The 19,015-nt window shown below is 43.5% G+C and overlaps 1 protein-coding gene across 1 annotated transcript in view; it reads left to right on the top strand.

Annotated features, from left to right (window-relative positions):
* LOC311146370 (phospholipid phosphatase-related protein type 4-like) overlaps nt 1-16,028 on the top strand; it is a gene marked incomplete at both ends in the record, with an annotated part of 30,048 nt that extends 14,020 nt beyond the window's left edge. The window contains 3 exons of the mRNA XM_084182856.1: nt 771-828; nt 3,297-3,470; nt 14,394-16,028. Coding sequence (XP_084038982.1) covers nt 771-828; nt 3,297-3,470; nt 14,394-16,028 — 1,867 coding nt within the window. The remainder of the gene's footprint in view (nt 1-770; nt 829-3,296; nt 3,471-14,393) is intronic.
* Between the last annotated feature and the right edge of the window lie 2,987 nt (nt 16,029-19,015).

The following is a 19,015-nucleotide window of genomic DNA, read 5'->3' on the forward strand; positions in this document are numbered from 1 at the left end:
TAATGAATACTGTGTCTGACTCACTGTACAATGTAGCAGTCCTAGCTATGGTCTGCTGGTACCGCAGTGAGAAGAAAGCGAGGAAAACTGAAGATGGCGTTTCTACAACCCACTCAGTTCATCCCCGGTGCACTTACAAAACAGGGAATGTTGTGGCAGACCTGCCTGCACCCACACATAGCCCAGGCAGCCGAGCGTTTCACAGCTATCATTTTCAGCTCTTACCCCGGCTGTCAGTTCCTGTTTACTCATCAATATGCGGAATGTGTGCTGTGTGTTTTCTGTTCTGTCCAGCCTCTCAGGAAGGGAAGTTGGCCTGTGAACATTTGCCCTACCTACGGTATCGATATTAGAAAGTCCCTCAGTTGTCAGACAAAACTCGCTTTTAAGTCCCTTAAGGGTGCTGTTTTTGCATTGTACAAATTATGTAGGGTATGGAATACTCTAGTAGACAAGTGGGTCTGGACCATATACAAATGGTGGCTACAGCACAGTCAGCTTGGCCAACATTTTATTAAAGTAAATAAAGGGCTATTTGTTGACTTTATTCCTTGCTGGCAAGTTAGCTCAGGCTTGGGATATGACAAAAGCCTGCTATGCTTATGTGCTCATAATATGGTCAGTGATTTGAGGGGCAAATAAAACCAACTCACTGCTGTGGCAATGCGATCATAGGTTGTACCCTTTACGGTGGATTTCCTTTTAGAATCTGTCTCACTATCTCTCAAGCAGAAGATTGAAATGACTGTCTCCCTCCCCTGTCGTTCTAGAAAGTCCTTTCCCTCGCAGCATGCCACTCTGGCCGCCTTCGCTGCTGTCTATATCTCTGTAAGTAATCCAGCTACAAACACACACACACACACACACACATACTGTAGGCGTACACACGCATGTACGTGCATACAGACACACACACAGATGCATATGCATGCACACACACACATGTACACACACGCCCATGCACACACACACACAGAAACACACACACAGAAGCACACACACACACACACAGAAACACACACACACACACAGAAACACATACACACACAGAAAAACACACACACACGCACACATATCTCTCTACTCTCTCTACTGCCTCACAGCAATCTGATATTACTGGTTCTCATCCAAGTGTACTGGATGCTGCTCTACGATGTGTTACTCTACAAATGTTTTCCACCTTCATTTGAGATTATTACTGTATTTCCTGCAGTCAAATGACAAAATCACCTTCTAGAGGCCTCATGGGTGGAATGTTATTAATATTTTTTATTTTTTATTCCGCAAGCTATAATTTTTTTAAAAAAAGAATGCAGAAAATCTGGTGTTTATGTCAAACGGTTTTGTTATATTTCAGTCTCCTGTGATGTGCACTACATGACCAAAAGTATGTGGACACCTGCTTGTCGAACCTCTCATTACAAAATCATGGGCATTAAGATGGAGTTGGTCCCCCCTTTGCTGCCATAACAACCTACACTCTTCTGGGAAGGCTTTCCACTAGATGTTGGAACATTGCTGCGGGGACTTGCTTCCATTCAGCCACAAGAGCATTAGTGAGGTTGGGCACTTATGTTGGGCAATTAGGCCTGGCTCGCAGTCTGTGTTCCAATTCATACTCCCGAGTGGCGCAGTGGTCTAAGGCACTGCATCGCAGTGCTAGCTGTGCCACTAGAGATCCTGGTTCGAGTCCAGGCTCTGTCGCAGCCAGCCGCGACCGGGAGACCAATGGGCGACACACAATTGGTCCAGTGTCGTCCAAGGTAGGGGAGGGTTTGGCCGGCAGGGATGTGGGTTAGTTTCCCACGGGGGGCGGTATGAAAAAATAAATAATTATGCATTCACTAACTGTAAGTCGCTCTGGATAAGAGCGTCTGCTAAATGACTAAAAAAAATAAAATGTAAAAAAAATCCCAAAGGTGTTCGATGGGGTTGAGGTCAGGGTTAGTGAATGTATGCATTCACTAACTGTATGTCGCTCTGGATAAGAGTGTCTGCTAAATGACTCAATGACTAAAAAAAATAACTTTAAAAAATAAAATGTAAAAAAAATCCCAAAGGTGTTCGATGGGGTTGAGGTCAGGACTCTGTGCAGGCCAGTCAAGTTCTTCCACACTGATCTCAACAAACCATTTCTGTATGGACCTCTCTTTGCACACGGGGGCATTGTCATGCTGAAACAGCAAAGGGCCTTCCCCAAACTGTTGCCACAAGGTTGGAAGCACAGAATTGTCTCGAATGTAATTGTATGCTGTAGCGTTAAGATTTCCCTTCACTTGAACTAAGGGGCCTATTTTTTTTATATTTTTTATTTTTTATTTAACCTTTATTTAACCAGGTAAGCCAGTTGAGAACAAGTTCTCATTTACAACTGCGACCTGGCCAAGATACTGGCCTAGCCCGATCAATGAAAAACAGCCCCAGACCTTATTCCTCCTCCACCAAACTTTACAGTTGGCACAATGCATTGGGGCAGATAGCGTTCTCCGGCAGAGCCGATGTTGCTCCTAGACGTTTTTTACTTCACAGTAACAACACTTAGAGTTGACAGGGGCAGCTCTAGCAGGGCAGACATTTTACCAACTGACTTGTTGGAAAGGTGGCATCCTATGACAGTGCTACATTGAAAGTCACTGAGCTCTTCAGTGAGGCCATTCTACTGCCAATGTTTGTCTATGGAGATTGCATGGCTGTGTGCTCGCTTTTATACACCATTCAGCAACGGGTGTGGCTGAAATAGCCAAATACACTCATTTGAAGGGGTGTCCACATACTTTTGTATATATTGTGTATATAATGTGTAATATTGGGATGCAAACGCTATATCTGACGCGGTACAGATGTTTTCTTTTTTCTAAGCCCATAACCATGTGTGTGAGGTTTATACTTATTTTTCAAAGTAGATTGGTTTAAGACTACCAAGAAACACTCCGTGTGACGCTGATTTAGCCCACTGCAGTAAAAGGTTTTAATGTTCTCCAAAACATGAATCATCCTTGTAATGATTGAATTGGACTGCAGTCGTAATGCAAATCAAGTTTCGAACAAGGGGCTACCTCCATTTGAAGTTAAAAGTCCTTTGTTTATAGTATATTGATTCCAGGCCTCTCTACAAACAAGAACAATTTGTTCAGAGTAGAATCCTTAATTAAACTGGATATACGGTGGCAATATATAACTGTATAGAAGACAGCTGAATTATTAGCTGTATGGCATCCATACTATGAAGTCTTTAGTTAGTTAGTTGGCGACTTCCTACTATGGATGCCGGAGTGTATCGCTCCTCTCTTCTCCAGATGTACTTCAACGCTACGTTGACGGAATCCTCCAAGCTGCTGAAGCCCCTGTTGGTCTTCTCCTTCATCATGGGTGGCATCATCTGTGGGCTCACCCGCATCATCCAGTTCAAGAACCACGCCATCGATGTCTACTGTGGCTTCCTCATCGGAGGAGGGATTGCCGTCTACCTGGTGAGATGCTCTAGTAGAGCTCTAGTAGAGCTACAGATGCCGTATCTTAATTTGATCATGCTGTTGTTGCAGGAATTTATCTGCACAGCAGGAAATGCAAACGTGTAGTCCATTTGAGGTTTAAAAAGGCTTCTAAAGTTTTTAATTTCCCCTTAAAAATGTCAGACTTGATTAGCCCTAACAAAAAATGTATCAACCCCTAAAAAAAAAGGCCTTTAATTATAATCCACTTAATAATTCAAATTTCCTGTTGCTGCAGGATTATTTTCCTTTTGTGAGAAGCTGGATCAAATTAAGGTACGGCATCTGTAGTATATCTCTAGTAAATCTAGTATATCTCTAGTGGATCACTGACCTTCTAGGTCTTGGTCTGGGTACATTAACTGGTGATACACTCTACTTCTGTAGATGTAGGCTGCACTGCCAGTAGCACCTTATCCCCTATAAAGTGGACTACATTTTCTGGGCAAAAGTAGTACACTATATAGGGGATATGGTGCCATTTGGGACACATCCCTGGGCTCTTCAGTCCTGGTCCTGGAGACCGACAGGAGGTGCAGGTTTTTGTTGTTCTAGTCCATGTTGTAACATACCTGGCTGATTCACCTAGTCAATTAAATAACAGGTCAAATTGATAAGTTGAATTAGGTGTGTTAGTACCGGGATGGAACAAAAGCCTGCATACCCGATGGGTCACCAGGACCAGGATTGGAGAGCACTAATCTGAAGATTAATCTCATTGAAACCATTCAAACGAAGGAGCTGATCGTGGACTTCAGGAGACAGCAGAGGGAGCACGCCCCCATCCACATCCACGGGGCCGCAGTGCAGAAGGTGAAAAGCTTCAAGTTCTTCGGTGTACACTTCACTGACAATCAGAAAGGGTCCACCCACACAGACAGTGTGGTGAATAAAGCACAACAGCGGCTCTTCAACCTCAGGAGGCTGAATAAATTTGTCTTGGCCCCTAAGACCCTTACAAACTTTAACAGATGCACCATTTAGAGCATCCTGTTGGGTTGTATCACTGCCTGGTACGGCAACTGCACTGCCCGCAACTGCACTGCCCGCAACCGCAGGGCTCTCCAGAGGGTGGTGTGGTCTGCCCAACACATCACTGGGGGCACTCTACCTGCCCTTCAGGACATCTACAGCACCCGATGTCACAGGAAGGCCAAAAAGATCATCAAGGACATCAACCACCCGAGCCACTGCCTGTTCACCCCGCTATCATCCAGAAGGCGAGGCAGAACAGGTGCATCAAAGCTGGGACAGAGAGACTGAAAAACAGCTTCTATCTCAAGGCCATTAGACTGTTAAATAGTAATCACTAGCCGGCCTCCACCGAGTACCCTGACATGAACATAGACACTGTCACTAGCCGACTACCACCCGGTTACTCTACCATGCACCTTAGAGACTGCTGCCCAATGTACATAGACATGGAACACTGGTCACTTTAATAATGGAACACTGGTCACTTTAATAATGTTTCCATACTGTTTTACTCATTTAATATGTACAGTGAGGGAAAAAAGTATTTGATCCCCTGCTGATTTTGTACGTTTGCCCACTGACAAATAAATTATTAGTCTATAATTTTAATGGTAGGTTTATTTGAACAGTGAGAGACAGAATAACAACAACAAAATCCAGAAAAATGCATGTCAAAAATGTTATAAATTGATTTGCATTTTAATGAGGGAAATAAGTATTTGACCCCCTCTCAATCAGAAAGATTTCTGGCTCCCAGGTGTCTTTTATACAGGTAACGAGCTGAGATTAGGAGCACACTCTTAAAGGGAGTGCTCCTAATCTTAGTTTGTGACCTGTATAAAAGACACCTGTCCACAGAAGCAATCAATCAATCAGATTCCAAACTCTCCACCATGGCCAAGACCAAAGAGCTCTCCAAGGATGTCAGGGACAAGATTGTAGACCTACACAAGGCTGGAATGGGCTACAAGACCATCGCCAAGCAGCTTGGTGAGAAGGTGACAACAGTTGGTGCGATTTTTCGCAAATGGAAGAAACACAAAAGAACTGTCAATCTCCCTCGGCCTGGGGCTCCATGCAAGATCTCACCTCGTGGAGTTGCAATGATCATGAGAACGGCGAGGAATCAGCCCAGAACTACACGGGAGGATCTTGTCAATGATCTCAAGGCAGCTGGGACCATAGTCACCAAGAAAACAATTGGTAACACACTACGCTGTGAAGGACTGAAATCCTGCAGCGCCCGCAAGGTCCCGCTGCTCAAGAAAGCACATATACAGGCCCGTCTGAAGTTTGCCAATGAATGTCTGAATGATTCAGAGGAGAACTGGGTGAAAGTGTTGTAGTCAGATGAGACCAAAATCGAGCTCTTTGGCATCAACTCAACTCACCGTGTTTGGAGGAGGAGGAATGCTGCCTATGACCCCAAGAACACCATCACCACCGTCAAACATGGAGGTGGAAACATTATGCTTTGGGGGTGTTTTTCTGCTAAGGGGACAGGACAACTTCACAGCATCAAAGGGACGATGGACAGGGCCATGTACCGTCAAATCTTGGGTGAGAACCTCCTTCCCTCAGCCAGGGCATTGAAAATGGGTCGTGGATGGGTATTCCAGCATGACAATGACCCAAAACACACGGCCAAGGCAACAAAGGAGTGGCTCAAGAAGAGGCACATTAAGGTCCTGGAGTGGCCTAGCCAGTCTCCAGACCTTAATCCCATAGAACATTTGTGGAGGGAGCTGAAGGTTCGAGTTGCCAAACATCAGCCTCGAAACCTTAATGACTTGGAGAAAATCTGCAAAGAGGAGTGGGACAAAATTCCTCTTGAGATGTGTGCAAACCTGGTGGCCAACTACAAGAAACGTCTGACCTCTGTGATTGCCAACAAGGGTTTTGCCACCAAGTACTAAGTCATGTTTTGCAGATGGGTCAAATACTTATTTCCCTCATTAAAATGCAAAACAATTCATAACATTTTTGACATGCTTTTTCTGGATTTTCTTTGTTGTTATTCTGTCTCTCACTGTTCAAATAAACCTACCATTAAAATCATATGTCAAATCATGTCTTTGTCAGTGGGCAAACATACAAAATCAGCAGGGGATCAAATACTTTTTTCCCTCACTGTATATACTGTATTCTTGTCAAGGCCATCCTATTCAACTATTGCTGTATATACAGTTGAAGTCGGAAGTTTACATACACCTTAGCCAAAAACATTTAAACTCAGTTTTTCACAATTCCTGACATTTAATCCTAGTAAAAATTCCCTGTCTTAGGTCAGTTAGGATCACCAATTTATTTTAAGAATGTGAAATGTCAGAATAATAGTAGAGAGAATGATTTATTTCAGCTTTTATTTATTTCATCACATTCCCAGTGGGTCAGAAGTTTACATACACTCAATTAGTATTTGGTAGCATTGCCTTTAAATTGTTTAACTTGGGTCAAATGTTTCGGGTAGCCTTCCACAACCTTCCCACAATAAGTTGGGTGAATTTTGGCCCATTCCTCCTGACAGAGCTGGTGTTACTGAGTCAGGTTTGTAGGCCTCCTTGCTCGCACACGCTTTTTCAGTTCTGCCCACACATTTTCTATAGGATTGAGGTCAGGGATTTGTGATGGCCACTCCAATACCTTGACTTTGTTGTCCTTAAGCCATTTTGCCACAACTTTGGAAGTATGCTTGGGGTCATTGTCCATTTGGAAGATCCATTTGCGACCAAGCTTTAACTTCCTGACTGATGTCTTGAGATGTTGCTTCAATATATCCACATAATTTTCCTTCCTCATGATGCCATCTATTTAGGTAAGTACACCAGTCCCTCCTGCAGCAAAGCACCCCCACAGCATGATGTTGTGTTCTTCGGCTTGCAAGCAACCCCCTTTTTCCTCCAAACATAACAATGGTCATTATGGCCAAACAGTTCTATTTTTGTTTAATCAGACCAGAGGACATTTCTCCAAAAAGTACAATCTTTGTCCCCATGTGCAGTTGCAAACCGTAGTCTGGCTTTTTTATGGCGGTTTTGGAGCAGTGGCTTCTTCCTTGCTGAGCGGCCTTTCAGGTTATGTCGATATAGGACTCGTTTTACTGTGGATATAGATACTTTTGTACCTGTTTCCTCCAGCATCTTCACAAGGTCCTTTGCTGTTGTTCTGGGATTGATTTGCACTTTTCGCACCAAAGTACATTCATCTCTAGGAGACTTAACGCATCTCATTCCTGAGTGGTATGACGGCTGCGTGGTCCCATGGTGTTTATACTTGCGTACTATTGTTTGTACAGATGAACGTGGTACCTTCAGGCGTTTGGAAATTGCTCCCAAGGATGAACCAGACTTGTGGAGGTCGACAATAATTTTTCTGAGGTCTTGACTGATTTCTTTTGATTTTCATATGATGTCAAGCAAAGAGGCACTGAGTTTGAAGTTAGGCCTTGAAATACATCCACAGGTACACCTCCAATTTACTCAAATGATGTCAATGAACCTATCAGAAGCTTCTAAAGCCATGACATCATTTTCTGGAATTTACCAAGCTGTTTAAAGGCACAGTCAACTTAGTGTATGTAAACTTGTGACCCACTGGAATTGTGATACAGTGAATTATAAGTGAAATAATCTGTCTGTAAACAATTGTTGTAAAAATTACTTGTGTCATGGACAAAGTAGATGTCCTAACCGACTTGCCAAAACTATAGTTTGTTAACAAGAAATTTGTAGAGTGGTTGAAAAACGTGTATGAAAACTTCCGACTTCAACTGTATACTATTCTATCCTTCGTATTCTACAGATATACTAAATGTTCTATCCACAGACTGTCCAAAATGTCTATACATCCCATCATATATATGTAGTTCATTCGGAAATTATTCAGACCCCTTGACTTTTTCCACATTCTGTTACATTACAGCCTTATTCTAAAATTGACTAAATTGTTTTTTCAATCTACACACAATACCCCATAATGACAAAGAAAAAACATTAATTTATTAAAAATTAAAAATACCCTTTACTCAGTGCTTTGTTGGAGCACCTTTGGCAGCGATTGCAGCCTCGAGTCTTCTTGGGTATGACGCTACAAGCTTGGCACACCTGTATTTGGGGAGTTTCTCCCATTCTTCTCTGTAGATCCTCTCAAGCTCTGTCAGGTTGGATGGGGAGCGTTGCTGCACAGCTATTTTCTGGTCTCTCCAGAGATGTTCGATCAGGTTCAAGTCCGGGCTCTGGCTGGGCTACTCAAGGTAATTCAGAGACTTGTCCTGAAGCCACTCCTTCATTGTCTTGGTTGTGTGCTTAGGGTCGTTGTCCTGTATTACTTTGCCCCAGTCTGAGGTCCTGAGTGCTCTGGAGCAGGTTTTCATCAAGGATCTCTGTGTACTTTGCTCTGTTCATCTTTCCTGACTAGTCTCCCAGTCCCTGTCGCTGAAATACATCCCCACAGCATGATGCTGCCACCACCATGCTTCACTGTAGGGATGGTGCCAGATTTCCTCCAGACGTGACACTTGGCATTCAGGCCAAAGAGTTCAATCTTGGTTTCATCAGACCAGAGAATCTTTTTTCTCATGGTCTGAAAGTCCTTTAGGTGCCTTTTGGCGAACTCCAAGTGGGCTGTCATGTGCCTTTTACTGAGGAGTGGCTTCCGTCTGGCCACTCTACCATAAAAGCTTGATTGGTGGAGTGCTGCAGAGATGGTTGTCCTTCTGGAAGGCTCTCCCACCTCCACAGAGGAACTCTGGAGCTCTGTCAGAGTGACCACTGGGTTCTTGGTCACTTCTGACCAATGCCCTTCTCCCCCGATTGCTCAGTTTGGCCGGGTGGCCAGCTCTAGGAAGAGTCTTGGTGGTTCCAAACTTCTTCTATTTAAGAATGATGGAGGCCACTGTGTTCTTGGGGACCTTCATTGCTGCAGAAATGTTTTGGTACCCTTCCCCAGATCTGTGCCTTGACACAATCCTGTCTCGGTGCTCTACGGACAATTCCTTCGACCTCATGGCTTGGTTTTTGCTCTGACATGCGCTGTCAACTGTGGGACCTTATATAGACAGGTGTGTGCCTTTGCAAATCATGTCCAATCAATTGAATTTACCACAGGTGGACTCCAATCAAGTTGTACAATCAACTCAAGGATGATCAATGGAAACAGGATCCACCTGAGCTCAGTTTCGAGTCTGATAGCAAAGGGTCTGAATACTTAAGGTATTTATGTTTTTTATTTTTAATAAATTTGCAAACAAATCTAAAAACCTGTTTTCACTTTGTCATTAGTTGGTATTGTGTGTACTGTAGATTGATAATACTTATTCTTTATTTAATCAATTTTAGAATAAGGCTGTAACATAACAATATGTGGAAAAAGTGAAGGGGTCTGAATACTTTCCGAATGCACTGTGTATATACAGTACCAGTCAAAAGTTTGGACACACCTACTGATTCCAGGGTTTTTCTTTATTTTTACTATTTTCTACATTGTAGAATAATAGTGAAGACACCAAAATGATGAAATAACACAAATGGAATCATGTAGTAACCAATAAAGTGTTAAACAAATCAAAATATATTTTGTATTTGAGATTCCTCAAATAGACACTCTTTGCCTTGATGACTATGTAAATGACAGCTTTGCACACTCTTAGCATTCTCTCAACCAGCTTCACCTGGGATTCTTTTCCAACAGTCTTGAAGGAGTTCCCACATATGCTGAGGAATTGTTGGCTGCTTTTCCTTTACTCTGCGGTCCGACTCATCCCAATTAATTGAGTTGAGTTTGGGGGATAGTGGAGGCCAGGTCATCTGATGCAGCACTCCATCACGCTCCTTCTTGGTAAAATAGCCCTTACACAGCCTGGAGGTGTGTTGGGTCATTGTCCTGTTGAAAAACAAATGATAGTCCCACTAAGCCCGAACCAGATGGGATGGTGTATCACTGCAGAATGCTGTTGTAGCCATGCTGGTTAAGTGTGCCTTGAATTCTAAATTTATCACAGACAGTGTCACCAGCAAAGCACCCCCACACCATAACACCTCCTCTTCCATGCTTTGCGGTGGGAAATACAAATGCGGAGATCACATCGCGTTTCACATAGCCACAGCGGTTGGAACCTAAAATCTCCAATTTGGACTCCATACCAAAGGACAAATTTCCCCCGGTCTAATGTCCATTGCTCAAGTTTCTTGGACCAAGCAAGTGTCTTCTTCTTATTGATGTCCTTTAGTAGTGGTTTCTTTGCAGCAATTCGACCATGAAGGCCTGTTTCACACAGTCAGCCCTGTACAGTTGATGTTGAGATGTGTCTGTTACTTGAATCTGTGAAGCATTTATTTTGGGCTGCAATTTCTGAGGCTGGTAACTCTAATGAACTTATCCTCTGCAGCAGAGGTAACTCTGGGTCTTCCATTCCCGTGGCGGTCCTCATGAGAGCCAGTTTCATCATAGCGCTTGATGGTTTTTGCGACTGCACTTGAAGAAACTTTCAAAGTTCTTGACATTTTCCGTATTGGCTGACCTTCATTTCTTAAAGTAATGATGGACTGTTGTTTCTCTTTGCTTATTTGAGCTGTTCTTACCATAATATGGACTTGGTCTTTTACCAAATAGGGCTATCTTCTGTATACCCCCCTTACCTTGTCACAACACAACTGATTGGCTCAAACGCATTAAGAAGGAAAGAAATTCCACAAATTAACTTTTAAGAAGGCACACCTGTTAATTTAAATGCATTCCAGGTGACTATCTCATGAAGCTGGTTGAGAGAATGCCAAGAGTGTCTAAAACTGTCATCAAGGCAAAGGGTGGCTATTTGAAGAATCTCAATTCTGACATATATTTTGATTTGTTTAACGCTTTTTTGGTTACTACATGATTCCATATGTGTTATTTCATAGTTTTGATGTCTTCACTATTATTCTACAATGTAAATTTTTTTTTAAAAATAAACAAAAACCCTTGAATGAGTAGGTGTGTCCAAACTTTTGACTGGTAGTTTAAATATACACTACCAGTCCCCTGTACCTCAGTTGGTAGAGCATGGCGCTTGCAACGCCAGGGTTGTGGGTTCGTTTCCCACGGGGGGCCAGTGTGAAAATGTATGCACTCACTAACTGTAAGTCGCTCTGGATAAGAGCGTCTGCTAAATGACTAAAATGTAAAAATATATATACTGTATATATGCTCCGGACTCCGACATTGCTCGTCCTAATATTATATATTTCTTAATTCCATTCTTGTACTTTTAGATGTGTGTGTATTGTTGTGAATTGTTAGATATTACTGCACTATTGGAGCTAGGAACACAAGCATTTCGCTACACCTGCAATAACATCTCCTGCAATAACATCTGCTAAATTAAATTTGATTTGATTATTCTCTGATATAAGGTTATATAATATTGTCTGTTTGTATATTGATGGATGTAATGAATAGTGGCATGTTTCTCTATCTTGTTTGTTGAGTCCTGTGGCACTTTTGTATAGGGTGTTAGAGAAATTCAATTACCTTTATGAATGAGAACAGGATGCACTAGTTTTGAGCAATATGATTCATGCTATTGTATGAGTGTATCAATGTTTGAACATTATTTAAATACTGTACAAGTAGGCTATACTGTAATGGATATGTGACTAAGTGAAATGTGCATTGAATTAGCTTAATATGCAGAGACATAACATGATTACGATTGTAAAGTACTGTGCATTTGCTGAAATCCATTTCATCAATGTGCTTTAAAATCCACTTTCATCATTGACTGTACTGGATCATAGCAAGTTATAAATAACACACGTACATCCCACACACACACATGACACACCGCCTACACATACCCACACAATATCCTCACATTTAAATTCTTCAATCAGAAGTGCTTGAGGCTATGATTGTGCTACTGGTAACTTACCCCAATAGTAATGCAGTTTAGTTTGGACTGCTACATTCTATCTGACTCAATGACCAAGACATGACCAGTGGCATTACAAATCCACTGTCACAATCATGCAGTCCTCATGTTTGGCTCTTGACTCTTGGTTAGGCTATTTATTTCTTATTGTGTCAGATACTGTATATTCACTGAATAGTGCTTGAAAAAACGTCATAGATTCCTGGAATTTTATACTAATGTCTGTCTAGAGACGCATAAGACCATTTTTGTTATAGGTAGATATAGACATAGTAGGAATAGAAAGGTACAGTTGAAGTCGGAAGTTTACATACACTTAGGTTGGAGTCATTAAAACAAATTTTTCAACCACTCCACACATTTCTTGTTAACAAACTATAGTTTTGGCAAGTCGGTTAGGACATCTACTTTGTGCATGACACAAGTAATTTTTACAACAATTGTTTACAGACAGATTATTTCACTTATAATTCACTTTATCACAATTCCAGTGGGTCTGAAGTTTACATACACTAAGTTGACGGTGCATTTAAACAGCTTGGAAAATTCCAGGAAATGATGTCATGGCTTTAGAAGCTTCTGATAGGCTAATTTACATCATTTGAGTCAATTGGAGATGTCCCTGTGGATGTATTTCAAGGCCTACCTTCATACTCAGTGCCTCTTTGCTTGACATCATGGGAAAATCAAAAGAAATCAGACAAGACCTCCAAAATTGTAGACCTCCACAAGTCTGGTTCATCCTTGGGAGCAATTTCCAAACGCCTGAAGGTACCACGTGCATCTGTACAAGCAATAGTACGCAAGTATAAACACCATGGGACCACGCAGCTGTCATACCGCTCAGGAAGGAGACGCGTTCTGTCTCCTAGAGATGAACGTACTTTGGTGCGAAAAGTGCAAATCAATCCCAGAACAACTGCAAAGGACCTTGTGAAGATGCTGGAGGAAACAGTTACAAAAGTATCTATATCCACAGTAAAACGAGTCCAGACTACGGTTTGCAACTGCACATGGGGACAAAGATCGTACTTTTTGGCGAAATGTCCTCTGGTCTGATTAAACAAAAATATAACTGTTTGGCCATAATGGCCATCATTATGTTTGGAGGAAAAAGGGGGTCGCTTGCAAGCCGAAGAACACAATCCCAACCGTGAAGCACGAGGGTGGCAGCATCATGCTGTGGGGGTGCTTTGCTGCAGGAGGGACTGGTGCACTTCACAAAAAAGATGGCATCATGAGGAAGGAAAATTATGTGGATATATTGAAGCAACATCTCAAGACATCAGTCAGGAAGTTAAAGCTTGGTCGCAAATGGGTCTTCCAAATGGAAAATGACCCCAAGCATACTTCCAAAGTTGTGGCAAAATGGCTTAAGGACAACAAAGTCAAGGTATTGGAGTGGCCATCACAAAGCCCTGACCTCAATCGTATAGAAAATGTGTGGGCAGAACTGAAAAAGCATGTGCGAGCAAGGAGGCCTACAAATCTGACTCAGTTACACCAGCTCTGTCAGGAGGAATGGGCCAAAATTCGCCCAACTTATTGTCGGAAGCTTGTGGAAGGCTACCCAAAACGTTTGACCCAAGTTAAACAATTTAAAGGCAATGCTACCAAATACTAATTGAGTGTATGTAAACTTCTGACCCACTGGGAATGTGATGAAATAAATAAAAGCTGAAATAAATAATTCTCTACTATTATTCTGACATTTCACATTCTTAAAATAAAGTGGTGATCCTAACTGACCAAAGACAGGGAATTTTTACTAGGATTAAATGTCAGGAATTGTGAAGAACTGAGTTTAAATGTATTTGGCTAAGGTGTATGTAAACTTCTGACTTCAACTGTAGGTAGAGGTAGTTCAGGATAGGTCATTAATCCTATAATGAATGCTGTCTTCCCAAAATATACTTATTTTAGACAGTTATAGGTAGATAGATACAGTAGGTAGAGGTAGATATAGGTTATAGATAAGTTGAACCTATAATGAATTCTGTCATGGTGTCTCCTCTTCTCAGGGTCTGTATGCAGTGGGTAACTTCCAGCCCAGTGAGGACACATCCAGACAGCAGTCCCAGCCTCCCCCGCTTCGCGTGCCCCCCAGGAGCAACACTGTGCCCAACGTCAGCCAGAGTGCCGGCCGCCACCTGCAGCCCAACAGCCTCAACAGCATGAACAGCCTAAATAGTGTGAGCACCGCTGACGGCCTCACCGCGGCCCACCCCGAGACCATCCTGACCCGGGTGCCCTCCTGCCGCGAGTCCAGCTCCCTGAATAATCTGAAGAGGGCCAGCGCCGACTTGGAGTGCATCACCCCGCCGAGTCCCATGGGTAAACAGGACAGTCTGGTGACCTTTAACAGTAGCACATTACCCAGGTCACACGGTGGCTCACTACACGAGGAGCACCGCGTCCCGCGCCGCCACGCCAGCATCCACTCCTCCATGGACTCCACGCGCTCCAAGCAGCTGCTGTCTCAGTGGAAGAGCAAGAACGAGAACCGCAAGCTCTCCCTGCAGGTGATGGACAGCGGGGTGGTGGTCGGACGCCACCATTCAACGTCCTCCTCCTCCTCGCCTCAGAGGACCATGGAGCTGAGGTGCAGCTCTGAGCCGTCCGCCATGGGCCTGGAGGCGGAGCTCCGTGCTCAGGGACACATCCCCGCTCAGTACATGAAGCTAGCAGCCAGCACTGTGCCGCTGTCCAACCACCTCCCCCACAACGGTGGCAGCAGCGGCCTGGCTGGGGGGGCCCGCGTCTCCATCCAGTCCCGGCCAGGCTCCTCCCAGCTGGTCCACATCCCAGAGGAGACGCAGGAGCACGTCAACAGCGGCACCTCCAGTAGGGAGGACGAAGATGACGACGACAGGGAGGATAACTATGGCGGCGGTGGGATTCCTGGCGGGGGAGGCTCGGTTCGCTCCAAGTGGCTGAAGGAGGGCGCCCCCTGCAGGACTAACAGTCTAACTAACCAGCCACGCATCATGCAGGTCATCACCATGTCCAAGCAGCAGGGTCTGCTCCAGCACGGCAGCCCCAAGAGCTCTGAGGACGGCAGCGTGGTCAGCTGCACAGGCTCCATCCGTTACAAGGCCCTGACGGACCAGGAGCCCGGCCAGGGCATTGTGAGGGTGGAGGCCCACCCAGAGAACAAGCCTGTGATTAAGCCTCCGGACGGCAGTGGCTCCTGGAGGTGGAAGCCCCAGGAGCAGCGTGGCAGCATCCGCCAGGCCTTCGAGCTCAACGACCTCAACCGCGACTCGGAGAGCTGCGACTCACTCAAGGACGGCTACGGCTCCTTCGATGGCAGGAGAAGCCAAACGGGCACCGACACCGGCAGCGAGCATGGCGGTGGCGGTGGGGCCGCGGGAGGCGGTCACCCCCACGTGCACCACCCTCACTACCACCACCACCACCACCCCCACCAAGGCATCACCACCATCCGTGTGACCCCTGTGGAGGGACTAGGAGGAGGCAGCGAGGCCACCTCTGAGACCCTCTCCATCGCCTCCAGCAGGGAGTCCACCCTGCGGAGAAAAGGCAACATCATCCTGCTCCCGGATAGAGGTCCGAGTCCGGACAACTCCAGGAACTATTTCAAAGGGACCTCCCCCACACCAACCCCCACCCTGGGACTGGCCCATAGAGAGTGAACAGCTGCCCCAGACAGCCGTTACCCTTACCATTCCCCGTTACCGCTCATGTGGTGGCCCTATCTGTCCCCCCATGAGTGGCCTTCCCCCCATGAGTGGCCTTCTACACTGGATCTAGTCTGAAGCCCACAATAGGACCATTGAACACATTCAGCTACGGCTGTATATTATCAAAACCATAATGGATTCAGTGGTGTTAGCTGGGCTGGCTTAACTTGTCCAGTGCCATTCTAAAGGTCATAGTTCATTAGCTAGCTCAGTGTGTCTAGTCCAGGAAGGCCACTCTACGGTATACAGTGTTTCCATTCTGCAAAAATTGGATTTTCTTTTTTTCAGCAGTTTATTGTTAGACCTGGTTTGATAGGACCGGACTAACTTTATTGGTGTGTGTTCCTTGAGAAAATATATTTTAAACAGTGAATAATGAAGTAAGCTTTATGCGCCAGATTATTGAGTGCGAACCCTTTACACCTCTTTGTTTGGCTGAATTCGCTGGTTTTACGCACCAGCCAAGCTTCTGGGAGAGAGCCATGGTTTTACGCACCAGCCAAGCTTCTGGGAGAGCGACATGGTTCTCTTTTGATTCGAAAATGAAACTCTATCACACACAATGGTCCTTTAAGAATGCAGGAGATGCTGGAATAATCGCTACAAAGTCATTTTGCGCACACTTTTCAACCCTTATTTCATTACAGAAACGTTCATCCATTTGACAAGCACAAGTACTAACTCTTTTAATACAATGGCTATAGTGGTTTGAACTTAGAATTTTATACTATTTGTTATCAACCTGCAAGAGCCTTTGATGGCAATGAACCGTGCAAGTTATTTATTAAGTTGATGGACATTATGTTTTGTAGGCCTTTTCCATAGATGTTTTGTGCTCTTTCTCAGCAGCATATAAATATCCTTGTGTAATGTGACCGTGATTGGGTGTTGCACTGCATAGCAACGCTGGAGGGGCTTTTCATAAAATGACTTTCATACATACAGTACCATGACAATTGGGAAAATAAATGTTTCTATTTTTTGCTATGTACATATTTATAGTTCTCCGATTGATCTGCCAACAATATTCAGATGTCCTCATTGGCTTATTACTAATTATTGATAGTCTATTTTAACAAAGATGTGTTTATTCAATGTTGTTGTTTTTAGAACTTTAGCGGGATATGAATTGGTTTGGCAGGTGATTTATAACAGAGCAATGTTTTAAGAAATCACCAAATATTATCGCTAGGGTTGCAAAATTCCGTTAACTTTCCCCAAATTCCCAGGTTGTCCAGAAATCCTGGTTGAATTCCCTCATGACTCTTCCAACTGGGATTTCTGTAAAACCTGGGAATTTTGGAAAAGTTACCAGAATTTTGCAACCCTAATTATCGCTGTGGACACACCAGTTTGTCCCTGTGCTTTATCCACACATTGTATCCCTCAAACATTATAACATGCTTTTCTTAGTTTACAGGGGCAGCAAATGAAGTATGTTAATAGACAACCAGGGGCAGTGGATACAGAATGTAAGACAATATATTTCTAGGGGCAGTGGATTAACTATGTAAGATAATTGCTTACCAGGAGCAGTGGATACAGTACCTTAATCAAATTAGTTTTGCTTAAAGACAGGACATTCAAGAGGGACTTTACTATTTGTATCGTTTATTTCCTTTAAAGAAGTATACTAACAAGTATTCGCTGTTAGCCACACTTTGATACAGTGACCTTTTTCCTATTAGTGCATATAGCCTCCTGTATGGTAGTTGAATAAAATGTTAGTTTTTTCTGCAAAATGTTTAACAGCTGTACAAGTTGTTAATGCTACTTACTGTGCACTCAAATCATGTTTAAGTAAATGTATCTATTGATGAGTGACATAAAAGGGAAACCACTCTTGGCAGAGGCTGCTCTTCCTGGTTCATTGATATGCACACAATAATTGATTTAATTGTCTTGTTTGATTTTCCTGATTGGACAATGTGGCACCAGAGCCTGTGCTGGGAACTTTGGTTATGCTGTTAGATTAAAATCAATCATACATTAGTGTTCCTTGGGCTATAATGCACCATGCACGATTCACGACTGAGGAGAGGTTGTATAACGGCAATATCATCCCTCTCCCTCCCACAAGAGAAATAGTAAACAAGTGAGTCATACTCGGTATCCAAACTACATAAGTGGAAAAATAACATTACTAATACTACCATTGGTTAGTGACACTGTAACTATAACATTACTCTATGTGAGGATCCCTATGTGTGTTATATGCTGCCATTGAACAAAATAATTGTTCAATGAAAACCTTTCAATGATTTTGTATCCAGATTGTTGTGCAAAGGTAGAGCCATTCAACAATACATTAACTGAAATGTGGCTTATACAGTACATATAGTATACTACGTTGCAGAGGAAGCTGGTGGGAGGAGCTATAGGAGGATGTGCTCATTGTAATGACTGGAATGGAATAAATGGAACGGTATCAAACACGTCAAACATATGGAAACCAACATGTTTGACTCCGTTCCATTTTCTTCATTCCAGCCATTACAATGAGCCCATCCTCCTATAGCTCCTCCCACCAGCCTCCTCTGATACACTGATACCTTTATAAAACTGTGCCAAGAGCTTACTCTTCATATACATCAGGGGTCTCAAAGCCATTTCACCCGGGTCCAGATTCTGTCTTTAACGGGGTTAAATCAAGGTTAGACCACATTAAATCGGCTTGCGGGCTGCCTGCTGGCCGTCAGTTTGAGACCCCTGATATACAGTGCTATGTGCATAGAACACTACCTTTACTTATGACGTTACATGAGACCTGAGATAGCTCCAATAGTGTTTTTACAGTGGTCATGATATGTCAGTTGCATTTGGATTGCCAAGATAATGACTGTATTGAGCTTGTGTGTGTTTGTACCAGAGGTTGGAAGCAAAATTATTTTCCAATCGTTTCGTTCTGAACAAAACCATTCTTTTTTTTTTGTTCTGTT

The sequence above is a fragment of the Coregonus lavaretus genome, assembly GCF_964263955.1.
Source record: "Coregonus lavaretus genome assembly, chromosome: 19".
NCBI classification, from domain to species: domain Eukaryota; kingdom Metazoa; phylum Chordata; class Actinopteri; order Salmoniformes; family Salmonidae; genus Coregonus; species Coregonus lavaretus.